At 38.8% G+C, this 20,039-nt stretch overlaps 1 protein-coding gene across 1 annotated transcript in view; it reads left to right on the top strand.

Annotated features, from left to right (window-relative positions):
* The window catches only part of LOC132401337 (fibropellin-3-like), a 67,303-nt gene extending 47,544 nt beyond the window's left edge, over positions 1-19,759 (top strand). The window contains exons 2-5 of the mRNA XM_059983466.1: positions 10,168-10,361; positions 12,983-13,104; positions 15,898-16,012; positions 19,682-19,759. Coding sequence (XP_059839449.1) covers positions 10,185-10,361; positions 12,983-13,104; positions 15,898-16,012; positions 19,682-19,759 — 492 coding nt within the window. The 5' untranslated portion in view covers positions 10,168-10,184. The remainder of the gene's footprint in view (positions 1-10,167; positions 10,362-12,982; positions 13,105-15,897; positions 16,013-19,681) is intronic.
* Positions 19,760-20,039: the final 280 nt, after the last annotated feature.

The following is a 20,039-nucleotide window of genomic DNA, read 5'->3' as shown; positions in this document are numbered from 1 at the left end:
GCCCATGACCTCCTCTACTGTCTGATGACATTAAACTCAGACTGAGCAACAACCAGTGGTATTCTATACAGGTAACTTCCAACCTGATGGCATGACAATCAATTTCCCTAACTTCCAGTGATTTCTCCCCCACCTCCTTCCTCCTGGCTTTCTCCATTCCCTATTCTGGTTCCCTGCTCACCCTTTCTCTTCTTCCCTGATCATCAGCTTCATCTGTTTCCCTTCCAACTTCCCTTGCTTCCATAGTCCACTGTCCTCCTATTATATGCCTTTTATTTCAGCTCTTTACATGTTCCACGTATCAGCTCTCAGGTTCTCACTTCAAACCCTGTCATACCCACCTGCCTCCCCTCTTACCTGTCTTACCTATCACCTGCCAGCTTGTACTCCTTCCCCTTCCCCACTTCCTTTTTCTGGTTTATGTGCCCTTCCTTTCCAGTCCTGATTGAGTGTCTCAGTTCAAAACATCAATCGTTTTTTTTTTCCCATCCATAGATGATACCTGACATTTGCTGAGTTCCTTCAGTATTTTGTTGTGTGAATTAACAGATCGTTTTGGCATAGTCGACATCCAGCCTTCTTGATTATGCAGGTTGAATGTTGATAGGTGTGGGTCTGTCACATTTTAGCTTAATCTGACTTCAGCTGTCCACTTAAACAGGATTTCTACAATAGGACTTTATTTGATCCCAATCAATAATAGAAATGGCAGGAAGTGTAACACAATGGTTGGCAGACAGGAAGCTAAGAGTAGGAGTAAACTAGACCTTTTCAGAATGGCAGGCAGTGACTAGTGGGATACCGCAAGGCTCAGTGCTGGGACCCCAGTTGTTTACAATATATATTAATGATTTAGACGAGGGAATTAAATGCAGCATCTCCAAGTTTGCAGATGACACAAAGCTGGGCGGTGGTGTTAGCTGTGAGGAGGATGCTAAGAGGATGCAGGGTGATTTGGAGAGGTTAGGTGAGTGGGTAAATTCATGGCAGATGCAATTTAATGTGGATAAATGTGAGGTTATCCACTTTGGTTGCAAGAAAAGGAAAACAGATTATTATCTGAACAGTGGCCGATTAGGAAAAGGGGAGATGCAACGAGACCTGGGTGTCATTGTACACCAGTCATTGAAGGTGGGCATGCAGGTACAGCAGACGGTGAAAAAGGCAAATGGTATGTTGGCACTCATAGCAAAAGGATTTGAGTACAGGAGCAGGGAGGTTCTACTGCAGTTGTACAAGGCCTTGGTGAGACCACACCTAGAATATTGTGTACAGTTTTGGTCCCCTAATCTGAGGAAAGAAACTCTTGCCATAAAGGGAGTAAGAGAAGGTTCACCAGATTGATTCCTGGGATGGCAGGACTTTCATATGAAGAAAGACTGGATTGACTAGGCTTATACTCACTGGAATTTAGAAGATTGAGGGGGGATCTTATTGAAATGTATAAGATTCTAAAAGGATTAGACAGGCTAGATGCAGGAAGATTGTTTCCGATGTTGGGGAAGTCCAGAATGAGGGGTCACAGTTTAAGGATAAAGGGGAAGCCTTTTAGGACTGAGATGAGGAAAAACTTCTTAACACAGAGAGTGGTGAATCTGTGGAATTTTCTGCCACAGGAAACAGTTGAGGCCAGTTCATTAACTATATTTAAGAGGAAGTTAGATATGGCCCTTGTGGCTAAAGGGATCAGGGGGTATGGAGAGAAAGCAGGTACAGGGTTCTGAGTTGGATGATCAGCCATGATCATACTGAATGGCAGTGCAGGCTCGAAGGACTGAATAGCCTACACCTGCACCTATTTTCTATGTTTCCATGTTTCAATTTTGATTAGGACACGGAGTAAATTCTTGATTCAAATAGTTCAAGAAATCATTGGTACAACTATTTTTGTGTTTTGAATGCAAAATACACAGGGCAAATTTTCAGTTCCAGAATTTGGAAATTAGCAAACTTAGGTCTTAGTGAGTTGAACATGAAATACAATGTACTCAACTTTCCTAACCTTTTGTGATTAGTCACTATTTCTTTTTCTTGTGTGTCTTCCATGCTAATAAAAAAAAATGAACACATTTGTCCAGATTTCTGGATATAGTCAAAAGCAATAAATTTTCTGGTATTTGGGAATTTTAAAGCATTGTTTTCTCGCATCTGTTCTGAGACCTGTTCAGCATTTGCTGCTTCTTCAAATTTTAGGACATCACAATGAGCTACATTAAAAATTGAAGCCCATAAATAATTACAAGTTCTTTAACATGCTGAGGCTCTGTCATGTGAATGATGGTTAACTAGCTTGATAGTTACCCTTCTGTCCGGCCCTATTTGTTTCCACTGATTACTGCTGGTTTATATTCAACATGTGATGATGAGATTGAGGATGTTCATGCAGAGTGCAATTTAAATGGACTAGAATTTGAAACAGTCTGACTGAATTGGGAGCAACATTCAAAAAGCTGGAGGAACTCAGCAGGTCAGATAGCATCTATGCTAACTGCCCTGCTGAGTTCCTCCAGCTTTTTTGTGCATTGCTCCAAATTCCAGCATCTGCTGTCTCTTGTGTCTCCTGAAATAAATAGGAATTAGGAGCAGAATGGAAAGGGGTATTCTGGGGGTCAACTAAGACAGTTGTCCTGATGGACTGAATAACTCAAGAAATATGGGTCGAGGCAAGTGCGGGTTAGAAGGTTGTAAAGAATAGAATAGCTGATAGTAGACTGCAGCAAACTATTAATAATTAATGTGTGAAAGAAAGGGAAAAATGAGTCATAAAGGAGAAATGGATGGTAGTCAAAATCAAGAGATCTTCGAAATATACAATGCATTTGGATAAGGCCAGATAAATTGGTTGCACATATATAAATAAATGAGTTTAAGGGATAGAATCTCAAATGGTGATCTGGAATCTGATTTTAACTGCTGTACCAACAGTGGACATGCTTTCAGCTGCCCAAGGTTTAAACCTAGGACCTTATCTCAGTTTGGCTATCAGCCTTATCAGCATGGTTGGGTTGGTTGGCCTGAGGGGCCTATTTCTGCGCTAGATAGCTCAATGACTTTCTTTCTTGGCCTCTTCAAACCTTCCTTCTTTGACACACTTCTATTATTTCCTTATTTAAATTTGTACCAAATTTTGCTTGGTGAGCTTATTGTGAAGCTCAGAAAGCAATAAAATGGCATCTGGTAGTGAGTTAGATCATCTAGTGAAGCAGTGTCACAACAACAACTTTCTACTCAACACCAGTAAGGCCAAGGTATTGATTGTGGACTTCAGGAAGGTGAAGGGATCCAGAGAACACCAGAAAAATCCAGAGAAATCCAGAGAACATGCACCAGTGTTTATTGGGAGGTCAACAGTAGAAAGCTTCAAGTTCCTGCATGTCAACATCTCTGAAGATCTATCCTGAGTCCAACATATTTATACAATTATGAAGAAGGCACACCAGTGGCTATACCTCATTAGAAACTTGAGGAGATTCTGTATGTCACCTATGACTCTCACAGATTTCTACAGAAGTACTGTGGAGAGCATTCCGATTGATTGCATCACTGTCTGTTATGGAGGCACTCAACCCTGTAAACTTAGCCAGCTCCATCATATGCACTAGCCTGCTTAACATTAAGGACATTTCAGAAGGTGATCCCTTAAGAAGGCATTAAAGATCCTCACCGCCCAAGACATGCCCTCTTCTCACTGTTACTATCGGGAAGGAGGTACAGGAGCCTGAAGACACACACTCAGTGATGCAGTAATACCTTCTTCCCCTTTGCCATCTGATTTTTAAATGAACATTGAACCCATATCACCACCTCATGACTTTATCATTTTTTGCACAATTTATTTTAACTGTTTGATGGACATACCTGCAGTGCTGCTGAGGCTTCCATCGGTCAGAGTTGACATAGATTTTGTGTCCTACCTGCCTTGATACAGAAGTCTGGGCAGTACGACATGGAGCGCAAGCTGTTGCCCATGTAGTAAGCTGCCCCTTTCCAGATATTTGGTGAACCCAAGGGAACTGCAGAGACCAAAATGGTTTGATACCAGAATCGTTGCAGGAGTTGCCAGTCATCATTGAACTCTATGTAGGACTGCCTTTGAGATTTTTCCCTCGGGATATACCTCTGAAGCCTTCTCCATGAGTGGGTACAGCTGCAATGCAGTGGAGGTTTGAGATCAGAGTTTTCCTTCTCCTAGATGAGCTGCCAACCATGAGTGATGATACCCATCTGCCCAAAGCAACTAGTTTTAAGGTGCCAATAACCAACCTTTGCCCTTTCTTCTGTCAGTAGAAACGGCTCCACAGGATTCAGTCGCTAAGCCCCACATGAAGGCCAGGAGCTGGACTTGGTTGTCAGAGGCTATTTGAGGTGTATGCTAGTGGGAGCATTTAATAGGTAGTGGAAGTGTGTTCCCAGTACCATCACAGCTACAACAACCATAAGGAGCCAATAGACATATACATACTTAATGTAATTCAGTTTTTTTCTCTATATTTATTTACCTTGGATTTTGTACTGCTGCCATTAAATTAACAGATTTCACAACATATGTTGGTGATATTAAACCTGATTCTGATTCAGATTTCATCGTTAAGAACCAACACCACCTAGGACATGCCCTCTTATCATTACTATCATCAAGAAGGAGGTGCACACAGTCAAAGTTTTAGGGATAGCTTCTTTCCTCTGCCATCAGATTTCTGAACCCATGAACACTATGGTGAAGATGTCATTGAGCTGTGGCGACCATTGAGTTTTACTTGCTTTTAGTGTTTTCCTTGGGTTTGTGGGGATGTTTTGGGAACATAGAGAGAAGGTATGTTCAGATTATAGTTTCAGGGACAGGGATGTGGGAGAATAAGAGGAATTAATAGGCAGACTGAAGTCCTAAGTCAAAGGTCAGTGACATGGATGTGGGGCAAGAATGCAGGCTGGTAACTCCCCAACGGTCAGAAAGTAGTCAGCAGGTACTAGAGTTGGAGCTCCATGCAGGCAGGAGGAGAGAGCTCTGATGATCCCCTGGGTTCAATGAATTGGTGAGACCCGAACTCGAGGCCCAGTATTTGGGGCCATGTCATCAGTGAGTCCAGAGTTTGAGGCCTGGTGTTCAGTGATCAGTGGGTCCTGCAGTTGATGTTGAGGATCAAGGCCCAAGGGACCAATAGGAAGTTTGGAAGTCAAGGCCCATTGGCCAGAGTCACAGGTCTGTGCATCTTCGCAAATCCGCATTGGAAGTCGAAGGCCTGATATCTGTGCATCTGCATCTGAATCTGAGTCCACTGGAGGCTGGAAGCCGAAGAAGGCTGTCTGTCCTGGGGTTAGAGTACTATGCATGTGCATGGGTGGGACTGAAAATGGGACTTGAGTTATTGTTTTGTTTTGTTGCTTGTCGTACAGCTGTGTATTGTGGGAACACTATGTTGGTGCTGTTGTGCTGGTGTGTCAAGACTTGTTAACGCATTTCAATGAATGTTGCGATGTAGTCATAATACATAAACTTAAACTTGAAGCTTGAAACATTCAATCATTATTTTGATGTTTGTACTACTTATTTATTATTTTTATATTTCTTATTGTACCATATATTTTCTATGTATTACATTGTACTGATGCCACAAAACAACAGATTTTACAACATATTTCAATGATGATAAATCTGATTCTGATTCAATTGCCATTTCAGAGCCTTGGATTCAAGATGGTTGATGCTGGGAAATGAATATTCCAGAGTAATTGTCACTTTAAAAAATACTGAGCTGGAAAAAGGGCTGAGAGAAGGCCTGGCGTTTGAAATAATTGTGGGTCTGAAATAAAGGATGACAATAGAGCAGTAGTGATCTAGTAATGCATTTGGCTCAAAAGATGCAGAAATAAATTCAGTTTGATACAGAAGAGGAACAGAAAGTACTTGTATGCGGATGATATTGGATCCTTAACAGTAGCTATTCTGTTGGACAGACTGTCAATTAAAAAATCACTGGGGCTTGTAACAACATTAATGCAATAAAATGAGATGCTTTAATCTTCATCTAGGTTAGGAAAATCAAGCTGGCAAAGGTAGCCTTCAGTATGAGTTCACAGATTACATTCTATTCTGGTTCTTGAAGCAATATTTCATGGACTCCAATAAAAACAGTCTTTATTAGATTTTGTTGTTTGTAATGAAGCAGGGAGAATTAGTAATATTATTATAAATAATACTGTGGGGAAGAGTTATCACAGTGTCATAAAATCTCATGTTCAGTCTGAGAGTGACAAACAAGTTTAAAACCAGAATTTAAACAGAGCTGAATTAAAGGGAATTACATGGGCATGAAAGGAGAGTTGGATAAAGCACAATGAGAAATTAGATTACATGACATGCAGTACATAAACAGCGAAAGACATTTTGAAAAGATATTTTCAAAAGTATGGACTCTGGAGAGAAACTGATCTATCCATGTATAACTGAAATCATTAGTGTTAGCATTAAATTGAAAGAAAAGACTTACACTGTTGTGAAAGGTTGAAGTAGCCCTGATTAATAGTAAAATTTTAGAAACCAGGAAAGTAAAAACAAGATAAAGAGAAAATAAGTGTAAAAGCAGTATATAAGAACCTTAGCAAGTTCAAGTTCAAGTTTATTGACATTTAACTGTGTCACACCTCACTTTCAGACGTGGGTAAATGTGCCCAGCGGGGGTCATCAGTTGCAAAAAAGCAGATGGTAAGCCACAACAGCATGTTCGTGCAAGGGGTTTTATTCACTGCCAGATGAAAAACGTGCAAAATCTGACGCCAAAAGTTTTGAAGAAAAATGAAGTATTTACAATCGACAAAGGAAAACAAACATGTATGTACAAAAATTTACAAATATACAGAGGCTTCCTCCATGACACACTTTGTCTTTAACTTTCGAATATAAATATTCACCAACCATCAAATCCTACCTCCACACCACTCTAGCAAAGCCATACTGAGGGCTTAAATCTGCCTCTGCCTGGCCTAGAAGGACCAGGAAATTCTACTGTGGGTCTGGGGGAGGGGGGCAGGGCCAGACCATAATAATTATTTCTGAAGCAGAATTGGAACAGTTTCAACAGAGATTCTGACATCCTAAAATTTTATTCCACCACAAATGCCTTAGTTAAACCCATAGATTAGTGTCCACGTGATCAGATGAATATAAAGCAATAATGTTTCCGCAGCAGTGGTGTTGCCTGCAAAGAGTGTAGTGTGTCTGCCCCCACTACCCAGGCATTATTTTAGGATGCCCCAGACTGTCCCTTGGGTCTTTTGGAGCCGTTCTGCTATCTACAAACCGATGTAACGGTGAGAGTGAAAAGAAATAAAACTGATTGGAATGCTGTTCTCTAGAATCCTTACTTTAATGAGTTATAAACCAGTACAGCACATTAACTGAAGGGATTGTTTTGATTAGCCAAGCTAGCAATTGTTTTCTATTGGGGTGTATAAATGGTGAACTCCCAAGAACTGCAGAACAGGAGGGCAAATTGTGTGAACTACTGGGGAAACTAGACAAGAGACAGAACAAGGCGGAGTGACTAACCAGGCAAAGGGATAAGGTTAGCAGGAGAATTAGCAGTGCCATCCTGTTCTCTCACAAACTGCATTCTTGTATGCCACGAAACAAAGCATCATGGGATACAGTGACTTCAGGAAGGAAGTGCTGAGATTTCAGATCATGTTGATATCAAGGAGGAGGAAGCATTGAGTCTTTTAAGGAGGTAACCAAAGTGACTGTAATGGTGAGATCTCTCAGCTATGTGTCTTGATGTGAGAAGAAGGGCCTAGTCTCTATGGAACAGAGGAATTTTCAGGAATATCTGACAGGAGCATTTAAATTCAATAGCAGGGGTTTCCAACCTGGAGTCCATAGACCCGTTGCTTAATGGTATTGGTTTATGACATAAGAAAGGTTGTGAACCCCTATGTCTAGAAAAAGTAGTTCAAGAGAAACTATCCTCACCAGAAAAGCATTTAAATATACTCATGGACGGGAAACAGGTTGGAGGTATCTGGACTATGTGTAGGCATCATGGTTGACACTGACACCGTGCACGTGTATTTTCATTTGAAAATTTTGAAACAAAAATATGTGTTTTTTTTCTAAACACTGAATGCTTATGGTCAGGAATGAATGCCAGTGGTAATAATGGAAGGACTGAGGGAGCAGTCCAGTGCTGTCATCCAGAACAAATATTAAACTGATTTCCATTTCACTGGATGTAAAAGTTCAGAGACCACTGTTTCCATAAAGGATGGGTGAATTCTCCATGGTGTATTGAAGGAGTCTTAGCATTTGACTAATACCAGTTGTACCAACTACACTTCTTATCTCTTAATCCCAAGACCTAACCTTTTGCTGCACCTTCCTATCTTTATGAGACCATAAGACATAGGAGCAGAATTAATCCATTCAGCCATTGGCTTTGCTCCGCCAGTCCATCATGGATGATTTATTATTCCTCTCAACCCCATTCTCCTGCCTTCTTGCCATAAACTTCAATGCCCTGATTAATCAAGAACCTGTCAACCTCCACTTTAAATATAAACAATATCTTGGCCTGCGCAGTCATCTGTGGCAATGAATTGCCGAGATTCACCACTCTCTAGCAAAAGAATGTTTTCCTTATCTCTGTTCTAAATGGATGTCCCTCAATTCTGAGGCTGTGCCCTCTGGCTCCAATTTATAATCATAGAAGCATACGGTACAGTAAGAAATTGTTCAATGTAATATGCTCTTTGAAAGAGCTGTCCAATTAGTCCCCCTCCATTATTCTTTCAGCACTGTCCTGCAATTTTCTCTTCCTCAAGTATATAATTAACTGAATGTACTTCCTTTCAGGCAATGCATTACAGATCATAACAACTCTCAACAAATTATATGGACCTTTATTAGATATGAGTTTTGGCACATCTTTGATCTATGTAAGCAACAACAAGAAAGTGGATATTTAATTAGAGCTTGCTTTTGATCTTAGTTTCACGTGTTACCATACAAATCTGATTGTGGGAACCAACCTGGTTTCTGCCAAAGGTGCTGGGGCTGTATTCTTCTAGAGTTTTGAGAAAAAAGTGGGAGTCGTCTCCGGTAGAATCTTGTACCTTATGGAGAACACTAAAACTGAAATTCACAACCATAGATTCAGAATCAAGTTTAAGATCACTGACATTCAGTGTGTCATGAAATTTGTTGTGAACATGGATGTTGGAATTTTAGGTACAAGATGAAAATTTCTTTTGCTCTCAGGCTGGCAACTGATAACATTTCATAAAGCTATGAATGCTCAGTTGCTAAGTTTATTCAGCATTAAGATCTTTGGCTATTGAGGGAATCAGAACATGAGATAAATGAGGATAGCTGGTTAATACAATGCATGATCCAGCAGAGAGAGAAAAAATAATAATAATAAATAAAATAAAACATAATAAATAAGCAAGTAAACAAATTATGTATGTTGAATTGATTATTAAAAATGTGTGAAAACAGAAATGCTGTATATTTTAAAAAAGTGAGGTAGTGTCCAAGGTTTCAAAGTCCATTTAGGAATTGGTTGGCAGAGGGGAAGGAGCTGTTCCTGAATCACTGACTGTGTGCCTTCAGGCTTCTGTATCTCCTATTTGATGGTAACAGTGAGAAAAGGGCATGCTCTGGGTGCTGGAGGTCTTTAGTGGGGTAACAAGTTGAATAAAAATTATAATCTGTGAATGACAGACAATGCTTAAAATGCCTCATGGCATAGTCCCACTTCTGTTTCATTTGTTCATATGTAGCCCTAAAGGATTGTCACAAGGTACCTGAAGATGTTCGCAAAAACTTTCATGATCACAATTATAGTTACTTTTGAAAATTAGAGAGGACTTTTTTGCTCATGTAAGTGAAAACGTAGCATTCTATTAACGGATATCATTATCCTCGCAATGAGTGTGTTGTATTCGTCTACTGCTTCGGTTCTGAATGTCATGCCAACTTTTTTTTCCTTTGTTTTGTATCATCAGATGAAATTGATTTGTTAAAAATGTCAGAAATACCATACAGACTTCCTTCTGAAAATCATTCTGAAGGAAATAATAGCTGATATTACATTCACAGAAGTACTTTATATCTAGCAGTGACTAGGCTTTCAGTTTCTGCTCCAAAACTAATGGTGATCCTGTCTTTTAAAGGCCCCTTTTGTGAGGAGATGATGAGGAAATGTGATTCTCTGCCATGTCTCAATGGAGGAGTGTGTCAGAACACAATGCCAGGATATATCTGCAGTTGCCCAGCTGGTTTCATTGGACACAACTGTGAGATCAATTTTGATGAATGCTCTTCTGAACCTTGCCTGAACAGAGGTGTATGTCATGATGGAATAAATGTAAGTATGGTTCATCTTTCAATGGAAAAAGAATGAAAAATATGAAAAATTGAATACTTTAAGTTAATCCAAGATCTACTGGGGCTTTTCCACTTCCATAACCCCTCTTTTTTCCACCAACCACTTCCATCTGCCTTCTGCCTTTAGTTCCAATTTGCAATGGCTTTCTAAGTCATGATTTCCTGCTCTCACAAAATCATAATGCAAACAGTACAGAAGAAAACCCATTCAATCATTATACCTCTGTAAAGCAGCTTTTCAGGCAGTTCCACTCCTATACTGTTTCACCTTAGTATTTCCATTTTGTTCCTGGGAACCTTGATTGATTCCTGACCCTCACCACATTGGAGAATTTGCTGCATTCACAAAGAGACATTTTACATGTTCTGGAAAAGCTTCTGAATCATTGCTCTTGTAGTGCCGCCTTCTATTCACAAGCACAAAAACATCATCTCTCACACGGTAATTCTTAGTAATTAAACAAGGAAAGAAAAATCAATTGTGTGCCTGTTTTTCCAGTCTGACATTTCAAAGTCCTTTTTACAGGAGTCTTAAGTCACACATTAGAGGTTTGTAACAGTTATTATTACCCTACATTAATCAGACTCCTGAATTAGTGTGGATAACTTCACTCACCGCGACTCTGAACTGATTCCAAAACGTATTCGCTCACATTCAAGGACTCTACAACTCATGTTCTCAGTATAATTTATTTAATTAATCATGTTTTTGTTTGTACTTACCTATTGGTTGTTTGTCAGTCTTTGTGTGTTGTACTACTTTATTCTACTGTGAATGCCTGGAAAAAAATGAATCTTGGGCAATATATGGTGACATATACATACTTTATAATAAATTTGCTTTCAGAATCAGGTTTACTATCACTGGCACATGATGTGAAATTTGTTAACTTAGCAGCAGCAGTTTAATACAATACATGATCTAGCAGAGAGAGAGAGAAAAAATAATAATAAATAAAATAAAACATTATAAATAAGCAAGTAAACAAATTATGTATGTTGAATAGATTATTAAAAATGTGCGAAAACAGAAATGCTGTATATTTTAAAAAAGTGAGGTAGTGTCCAAGGTTTCAAAGTCCATTTAGGAATTGATTGACAGAGGGGGAAGAAGCTGTTCTTGAATCACTGAGTGTGTGCCTTCTGGCTTCTATATCTCCTATTTGATGGTAACAGTGAGAAAAGGGCATGCTCTGGGTGCTGGAGGTCTTTAATAATGGACGTTGCCTTTCTGAGACTCTGCTTTTGAACTTTGAACCCTTTTTAGTATGCTGCACCAAACATTTCAATATGAAATCTGCCACCATTGATGCTGCCCTGATTTACATCTCCTCCATTACCTGAACATCCACACTCAGCCCATCTGCCTGCCGCCTTAACAGTGGTAGAATTCTTCTTGTTCTTACCTACCACCCCATGAGCGTTTGCATCCAACTCATCATCCTCTGCAACTCCTGCCATCTCCAAAGGGTCCTACCACCAAACATACCTCTACCTCCCCCACCTCTACTTTTCCCAGGATTGCTCCTTCCATGACTCCCTTGTCTATTTGTCCCCATCCCAGTAATCGCTCTCCTTGCACTTATCCATGCAAGCAGCAAAAAAGCTACACTGGCCTATTCACCTCCTCACTCACCTCCATTCAGGGCTCCAAACAGTCTTTCTAGGTGAAGCCACACTTCCCCTGTGAATCTGCTGGAGACATCTATTGAGTTTGGTGCTACTAATGAGGCCTGTTTTACACTGGTGAACGCATTATAAATTGAGGGACCACTTCATCGAGCACCTCCGCTCCATTCACCAAAAACAGAACTTTCCGGTGGCCAAACATTTCAATTCTGATCCCTGTCCCCATCCCCATTCCAATATATCGGTCTATGGCTGCCTGTTGTGCCATGAGGAGGTCACCCTCAGGGTGGAGAAGCAACCCCTTATATTCCATCTGGATAGCCTCCAACTTGGTGGGATGAATTTCAATTTTTCCTTCTGGTAAATCAAAACATCTCACCCATCCATGCTTCTATGCTCCACTTTAGCCTTTTATCTCTTCTTACCTGCCTATCATGTCCCCCAGGTCCCCTTATCTTTCCTTTTTTCATATGGTCCACTCTCCTCTCCTATCAGATTCCTTCTTCTCCAACTCTTTACCTTTCCAACCTACCTGGCTTCTTGTATCACCATCAAGCTAACCTCCTTCCCCTCCACTCCCCTTTTATTCTGACATTTCCCCCTTCCTTTCCGGTCCTGAAGAAGAGTCTCAGCCCAAAACATAGACTGTTTATTCAATTCCTTAGATGTTGCCTGGCCTGCTGAGTTCCTCCTGCATCTTGAATGTGTTGCTTTAGATTTCCAGCATTTGCAGAATTTCCTGTGTAACATGATGTTTGATGAATACATATTCACAAACTCATTTTATTGAGGAGTTTGATTAGATCCACCAGACTTACACTTTTAGATTGTCTTCAGGGATCCCTCATATAGTGTGCTGATATGATCACATGTTAACTTTGCTTTTTAAAAATCAGTGGAATGATGGAATTTCAGGTGACTATTGCTGAAATATTTTATTTTCTCCTCTGCTTGTTCTTTACTCCTTTCCAGAATTTCACATGTACCTGCACTGCTCAATATGCTGGAGACCTGTGTGAGAACGTGGTTGGACCATGTGATTCTTGTTTAAACAATGGGAGCTGTGTCTACACAGAGACAGGTTATTACTGCAGGTATTCAGCATTTGTGCATTTACAGTAAAACATTGCAACTGTAAAACAAATATTAACTAACCACACTTGAGAAAAAACCAAAACATTATGGACTTGTTTTTCTGGTGTCTGTTATGGAGCCAATTTTGAAACCTGCAGTTTAGGGCACAATGATTGGGAATCCAATGATGGACAAATTAAACTGAGCAAGAGTTGTAGAGAGTAGGTCATGTCAAAACCAGCCGAGCAGTCTGAGGCAATAACTAAAGAAGAAGACAAGAGCAATTAATATGATTTTTCAAAATACATTTAATAAATTTCCACCTGAGAGTTAATTAGTTAAAATGAAAGACCATTAAATTGAAGCAAATTATTAACACAGTTTGGGGAATTGTTAGGCAGTAGGAAGTGGAGAGTACTGTATGCAAAATGATAGGCATTCAAAAGAGAAGTGAGTAATTATGACCCTTAAGAATTTTGGACTAGTGCCTTTCTGTGTTTAGTTTTGACAAATAACATAATAAAGAGACATATTTCCAACTGATGCTGTTGTTAGCAATATGGATGGAAGCACAAAGTTTCAAACACATTTTGATAAATTCGATGATTGCACAAACCCATGTTGGACAGATTCAGTGCAGGTGAGGCATGATGTCATTGGATAAGAAACTAACTAAAATCAACACACTATTTAAATGATGAAAAGCTCACCATTTGAGTGCAATCTAAATAAGCTTATTATTAAAATGTGTCAGTATGATTTACAAGAGACTTATTGATATGATATGCTGCTGATAGATGGATATAACACTGTGAGGCAAAAAAAATGAAATCCCTGCTAAACAGATGTGATTACAAGGAACTATCTCTTCTAGATGCTAGTCTATTTTTGAAACAATTAGGTGCCCTTCTAGTACAGAAAATTAACATGATTTACCATCAATTGAAAGGTAGGTAATAATGGATTAGCCAGTTATCTTTATCCATTCATTATAGTAACAAATTTTGATAGCCAAGTTCATGTTGTCCAGGAGAAATATTAGATATTTTTGACATGGAACACATTTAAAATGAAACTGCAAAAATAATATTTCAGTGAGTAATTGATCAATCTGTTTGAAAGATACCTTGGGAGATGGAGGTAGCATTTGATATTGATTCACTCCAAATGTCAATTAGTAGGTTTTGTTTTGTAATTAATTCTTTTTGATGCAGTGTATTAGGATGTGAGATGTGATATCTGTTAAAAATAGTAATATTCTATTGGGAACGGCAGTATACTTTGAGTCTATAGTTCTATAGTTCTATAGTCTATAAATCTCCCCATGCCTCGGCTTTTCCTTGTTTTATCTTTGACTTTGTTGTACGTTAATTGATAAAGATTAATTCGCATGTTTGTTCAACTGCTAAATTATTTTATCTTGCAAATGAATGAGGGTGGGTGAATTAAATGCAACTTAGTCTTTTTGAAACCAGAAGTTTCCTTGCTACTAATGGGAAATTTGCAACACTGTTCGTGTCACATACACTCAGTAGCAACTTCATTAGGTACCTGTACTCCTGCTCATTATTGCAAATATCAGCCAATCATGTGCCAGCAACCCATTGCATAAAAGCATGCATGCATGGTCAAGGGGTTCTGTTGTCATTTAGACCAAACTCTAGAATGGGGAAGAAGTGTGATCTAAGTGACTTTAACCATGGAATGGTTATTGGTCGCAGATGGGGTTTGAGTATCTCAGAAACTACTGATCTCCTGGGAATTTCATAGCCAAAAGTCTCTAGAATTTATAGAGAATGGGGTGAAAAACAAAAAATAAGTCCAGTGAGAAGCAGTTTTGTGGGAAAAGCAGCTTGTGAATGAAAGAGATCAGCAGAGAATGGCCAGACTGTCTCCAACTGACAGAAAGGTGACAGTAACTCCCATAACCACAAATTACAACAGTGGTGTGCAGAAGAGCATCTCTGAATGAACAAGGTGTCAAACCTTGCAGCAGATGGGCTACAAAAGCAAAAGACCACACTGGGTTCCACCCTTATACCTAATCAAATGGCCACTTATAATGCAGCCTCCACTAAAAGCTAAAATATCCCAATGAAATCCATATCTGTCACCTGTTCCTCTCAAGTCTTTTCAGAATGTTCATTCAAGTAAAAAAAGGCCACAGCCACACGGCCATCGATAAATTTACTTTTTTTTGAAGGAACAAAAAGGGGTTATTTTGCACACAATAAATGTGCACAATATTTTATCTTTAAACTAATGTCAAAAAATTAATTAATTAGCTATTATCACATATCTGTTTGTAGGAAATTGCTGTGTCTAATGAATAGCTATGTTTCCTACATTACCACAATGACCACCTATTAGAATTACTTTATTGAATACAAATTATTTTGGGACTTCAGAACGTCGTGAAAACTTCAAAATGAATACATGTACATTTTCTTCAGCATGCTTCAGCCTTGATGGAAATGTGGCTGATGGGTACTGATACATTCTCCCAAGATATTGCCTGCCCACATGGTCATTCTTCCAAAATTGAGCTTTATTGCTAAATTGTGCCTTGGTCTATTAGTCAGCTCCTCATTCTTTGTTTTGGAAGCATCTTATGTTATCCCCCTCACTCGCCTCTCATTTAAATTCTTTCTTAACTTTCCATATTAAAGTAGTTTAACATCTTTTCATGTTTCCATGAAGTGCATGTGTGATGGAACAGATCTGCCATAGCAAGGAAGACTACGAATGGTAATCCTCTGGACTTTGCCTCCTATCTCTACCTCTGGTGCACTAATGATTTTGTCTCTTCGCAGATGCATGCCAGGGTTTATTGGAAGAAACTGTGAGGAACTGATAGACAGCTGCAAGTTCTTTAACATCAGCTGCTTTCATTCAGGACAGTGTCTGAACTTAATTGATGGTTTTGCTGTAAGTGATTCTGAAACATTTGATAAAATATTTGTGAATAATTTTGCAAAGTAAGCACAGAAAACTGCTTGTCCTAATATGTTATACCTGAAATCTTTGGTGCTTGGATTATTTTTCCTGGGAGTAAATTCAATACGAAGATTACGTTGATCTCATATAATTGAACAGGAATTGTTAAAAAATATACTTCCTCACTGCTTTGGTTACTAAATACTCCAAGAAAATTTCAGTTGTCAAACTAGAATTATGCACTCAGGTGCCATAACTATCTTTTGGTTAGTGCTAGAAATGTGCCTAAAGTGAAACAATCTGTAACTCTTCACCTAAATTCAGATTCAGATTTATTTATCATAAGAGTATCAAAACAATGAAATGTGTTGTTAGCAACCAACAAAACTTGAGGAAGTGCTGGAGGTAGCCCCCAAACAGTGCCAACACGTTCCAGTGCTAACATAGCACAACGTAAACAGCAACAGTAACAAAACAAAGAATCAATAGCAAATAAGCCCCTTTTATCCCTCCACCACCCCCCCCCCCACACACACACACAGGCCTTCAACCCCAGCACAGGTCTTCTCTGTGCTTTCAGAGTTATCCCTTTCACATAATCAGAACATGCTGCAGTGGTCCAACATTATGGGAATACGTAGCAGCACCCACCAACCACTCCTATGTCCAGCTGGTCAGCCGCTTCTCACCCATCTGTGGAAGAATCAGTGATGCTCACAGTGGTCTTATCGATCACCAAAGAACCCCAAGAAAATTAGTGACATTTCCTCCTTAGTCCCCAGCGATTGCTGAAGAAGAAGTAGAAGGCAGCATAAACCTTGAAAGGACAGGTATTATTGCAGCATGGTAGCCGAACATGAAACAGAACAGAGCTGGAGAGAATAGGTAAGTAGCTTGGGGTCAATGTGCACAGCAATTTGTTAGAAGTCCAAGCAAGCTGGGTCGTAAAGCCAATGAAGGTTTGCAATTTCCCATAGTGTAGCTTTGTCCAAGTGTTTCACACAGCAATTTCAAAATCAATGAAAATTATTATGGCCACTTCTCCAATACAGTTAAACAACACAATTAATAATATTATGGCAACTTTAATATTGTACAATGTTCCAAGGCAATTCACAAGAGGATCCTAAAACTAAATCTGGACTCCAGGATATATAAATAAAGAGATCAAAAATTGATTAGAATTCTGTTTTAAGGAGTTCTTCCTGAAGTTGAGAGGTAATGAGATTTAGGTGAACATCTTCAGAGTCAAGGGAATTCAGTGCACAACCACAAATAGTTGAAAAATTAAAATCAGGGCTGATTAAGTGGTTAGAATTGGAGGGTACATCCATTTCAGGAGATTGTATAGGCAGAAGAGATGTGCACTTCCTTTGACAGTGGTGTGCTCTTCTTTTCCAATTAGGATTTTGAATGATTTATAGGGTCTTACAGGCAAGTCAGCAGAATAGTTAGTGCAGCTGTGGAAGATGAATTTAAATTCAAATTTCTGCTTTTCTGCTTTTATTCATACTACTACCTTCCAAAAATCCAATGAATCAATAGTAATTTTAACTGTTCATTTGTAAGTGACAATGATTCATGTTCTTAAATCCATTTCATTGTTGGAGTTTGAGCTATTTTTACAAATCTAACATTGCACCTGGTATTTTGCTGACATTCAAGTGAAATTATTCAGTTTCACTCAGAAAATAACATCTCTGGAAAAAATACACTGAAGGCATTCCTTATAAATAAAAATAGTTTGGCTCCTGGTATATATTTTAATTCCACTTCAATGGAAACTGAAGGACAATAAGACATACAGTGAAAGCAGAAGTCGGACATTCAGATACCTGTTCTTGCCTTGACGTTCATTGACATCATGCCTGATCTTGTTCCTCAGTCCCATTTTCTTTTCTTAGCCCATAGGGAGGTATGGATCTGTCCCAATGCTCTGAATGGCTTTGCCATATACTGTATTCACTCCTCTTGAACTTGACTGTGATAAAATGTAACACCTCATATTTGAGCAGATTAAAATATATTGTCATTTCTCTGTCCACATTCCCATGTGATCTACAGTATATGATACTGTATCATTATAAAACCATCCTCATGATTGACAACACTGCCAATTTTCATGTTTTCTTATCAGCCAGCCATTCTTCATTTTTGTCCTAAGCACCTATATGTAACGTCTCACTTGTTCCAAGCACTTATATCTCTATCGCAAATAACAGAAGTCTGATCATTGACCTCTGCAGAACATCACTAATCACAGACCCCATGTCAGAGAAACAATCCTCCATTATTATCCTCTGTTATCTATGAACAATCCACTTTTGTGTCCAACTTTCCAAGTCATATGACTTAACCTTCTAGGCCAGCTGACCATGAGGGATATTGGCAGATCCTTTACTAAAATCCATGTCAAAAATGTCCTTTACCCAACCCACAGCAATCATCTTTGACTCTTCCACAAAAAAAAAATGCAATCTCATTTTTGAGACAGGACCTCCCTGCAACAACCCATGTTGACTTTTACTAATAGATCTGTGCTTTACCAAATAATGATTAATCATAAGATTCTTGTCCCTAAGAATCTTCTCCAGTAATTTCTCTACAACTGCCTATCACCTCACTAGCCTATAAATGCCTGGTTTGGTCCTGTTACTGTTCTTAAATAAAGGAACCCATGGACCAGGCTTCTCCTTATCTTTATCTATCTTAAAACTTTATCATTGCTCTTTCAAAAATGCTCTCCTGCTGTAACTTCGATCACCAAGCCAAGTATATTTTCCAATACATTATCTACAACTTTTCTTCAGTTGTTCCATCTGCATAATCAATTGATTCTGCCCATCAAAGTCCCGGAAATATTATCTTTGTTTTTCTTTTTATCAATGCTGCCTGACTTAATGAATATGTCAGTTTCTTCTGTTTTGTATCACCAATAAGTGCAGATTATTTTTGGTATTCATAAAATAATGCCACAGACCTGTCACATGATGATTGTCAGTGCCTTGTAATCTACATATGTGTTTGTTTCAGCCCTCTGCTTTAATCTGGCTAATAAAACCCAGATTCACTTGTCTGTTTTGTAGGAGCTGGACATTAAGCTAACACAATCAGAATTTCCTCTTACCTTAATGTTGACAACAACCTTTTGACATTTCCACATGTGAATCTGCTGAAATCAGCTAAAGTTTGCATCAGTGTTTCTGTAGATTTATCCATTATAATTCCCATCTCTACTCCTTAACAAACTAATAATGATTGGGGTACTACAATTTAACAAACATTAGAACCAATGCGAACAATTTTCTATTTGGTATCCAGATAGTCAAGAATGTGGTGGGGAGGATTGCTATCAATTTTATCAATATAGACTATCTTAATTCATTTCTGTCATTCTGGTTATCTTGGATGTATTAAGTTTTATTTTACATACTGGGGCAAGAAGGGAGATGAGTTAATTAGGGGACAACCTTATTGAAAAATCGATCCTTGCACCAGCTAGTTTTACATTTTTTTTTATTTAGAGATAAAGCACACAGCATGCTCTTCCAGCCCAATGAGCCACACTGCCCAGCAACACACTGATTTAACATGAGTCTAATTACAGGACAATTTGCAATGACCAATTAACCTACTAACCAATACTCTTTTGTTTTGTAGCTTCAAAAGATTAAACCACTTGGAAGAAAAACAAGAGAAATGGGAATGCAAGTCTTAGATCATGTTTACTTGAAGTGAGGCATGCACATGTACTGTATCATATGGTAGTGTCATGATGTATGCCGTTCACTGATTTTTACATATAACCCAAAATGAATTATTTAGACACAGACTGCTTAATCAATAACATATTTACAATGTTACTCAAATACTACTGAAATATTAAGTACGTAACAACTATGTTTTTAGACTGTGGGAGGAAACCGGAACAACCAGAGAAAACCCATTACACTTGGGAAGGATATTCAAACTTTTTACAGAGAGGTTCAGATTTGAACTCCAAACTCCGAAGCCCTGA

Source organism: Hypanus sabinus, chromosome 10 (assembly GCF_030144855.1).
Source record: "Hypanus sabinus isolate sHypSab1 chromosome 10, sHypSab1.hap1, whole genome shotgun sequence".
NCBI lineage: Eukaryota > Metazoa > Chordata > Chondrichthyes > Myliobatiformes > Dasyatidae > Hypanus > Hypanus sabinus.
This window is presented reverse-complemented; position numbering and strand designations above follow the sequence as displayed.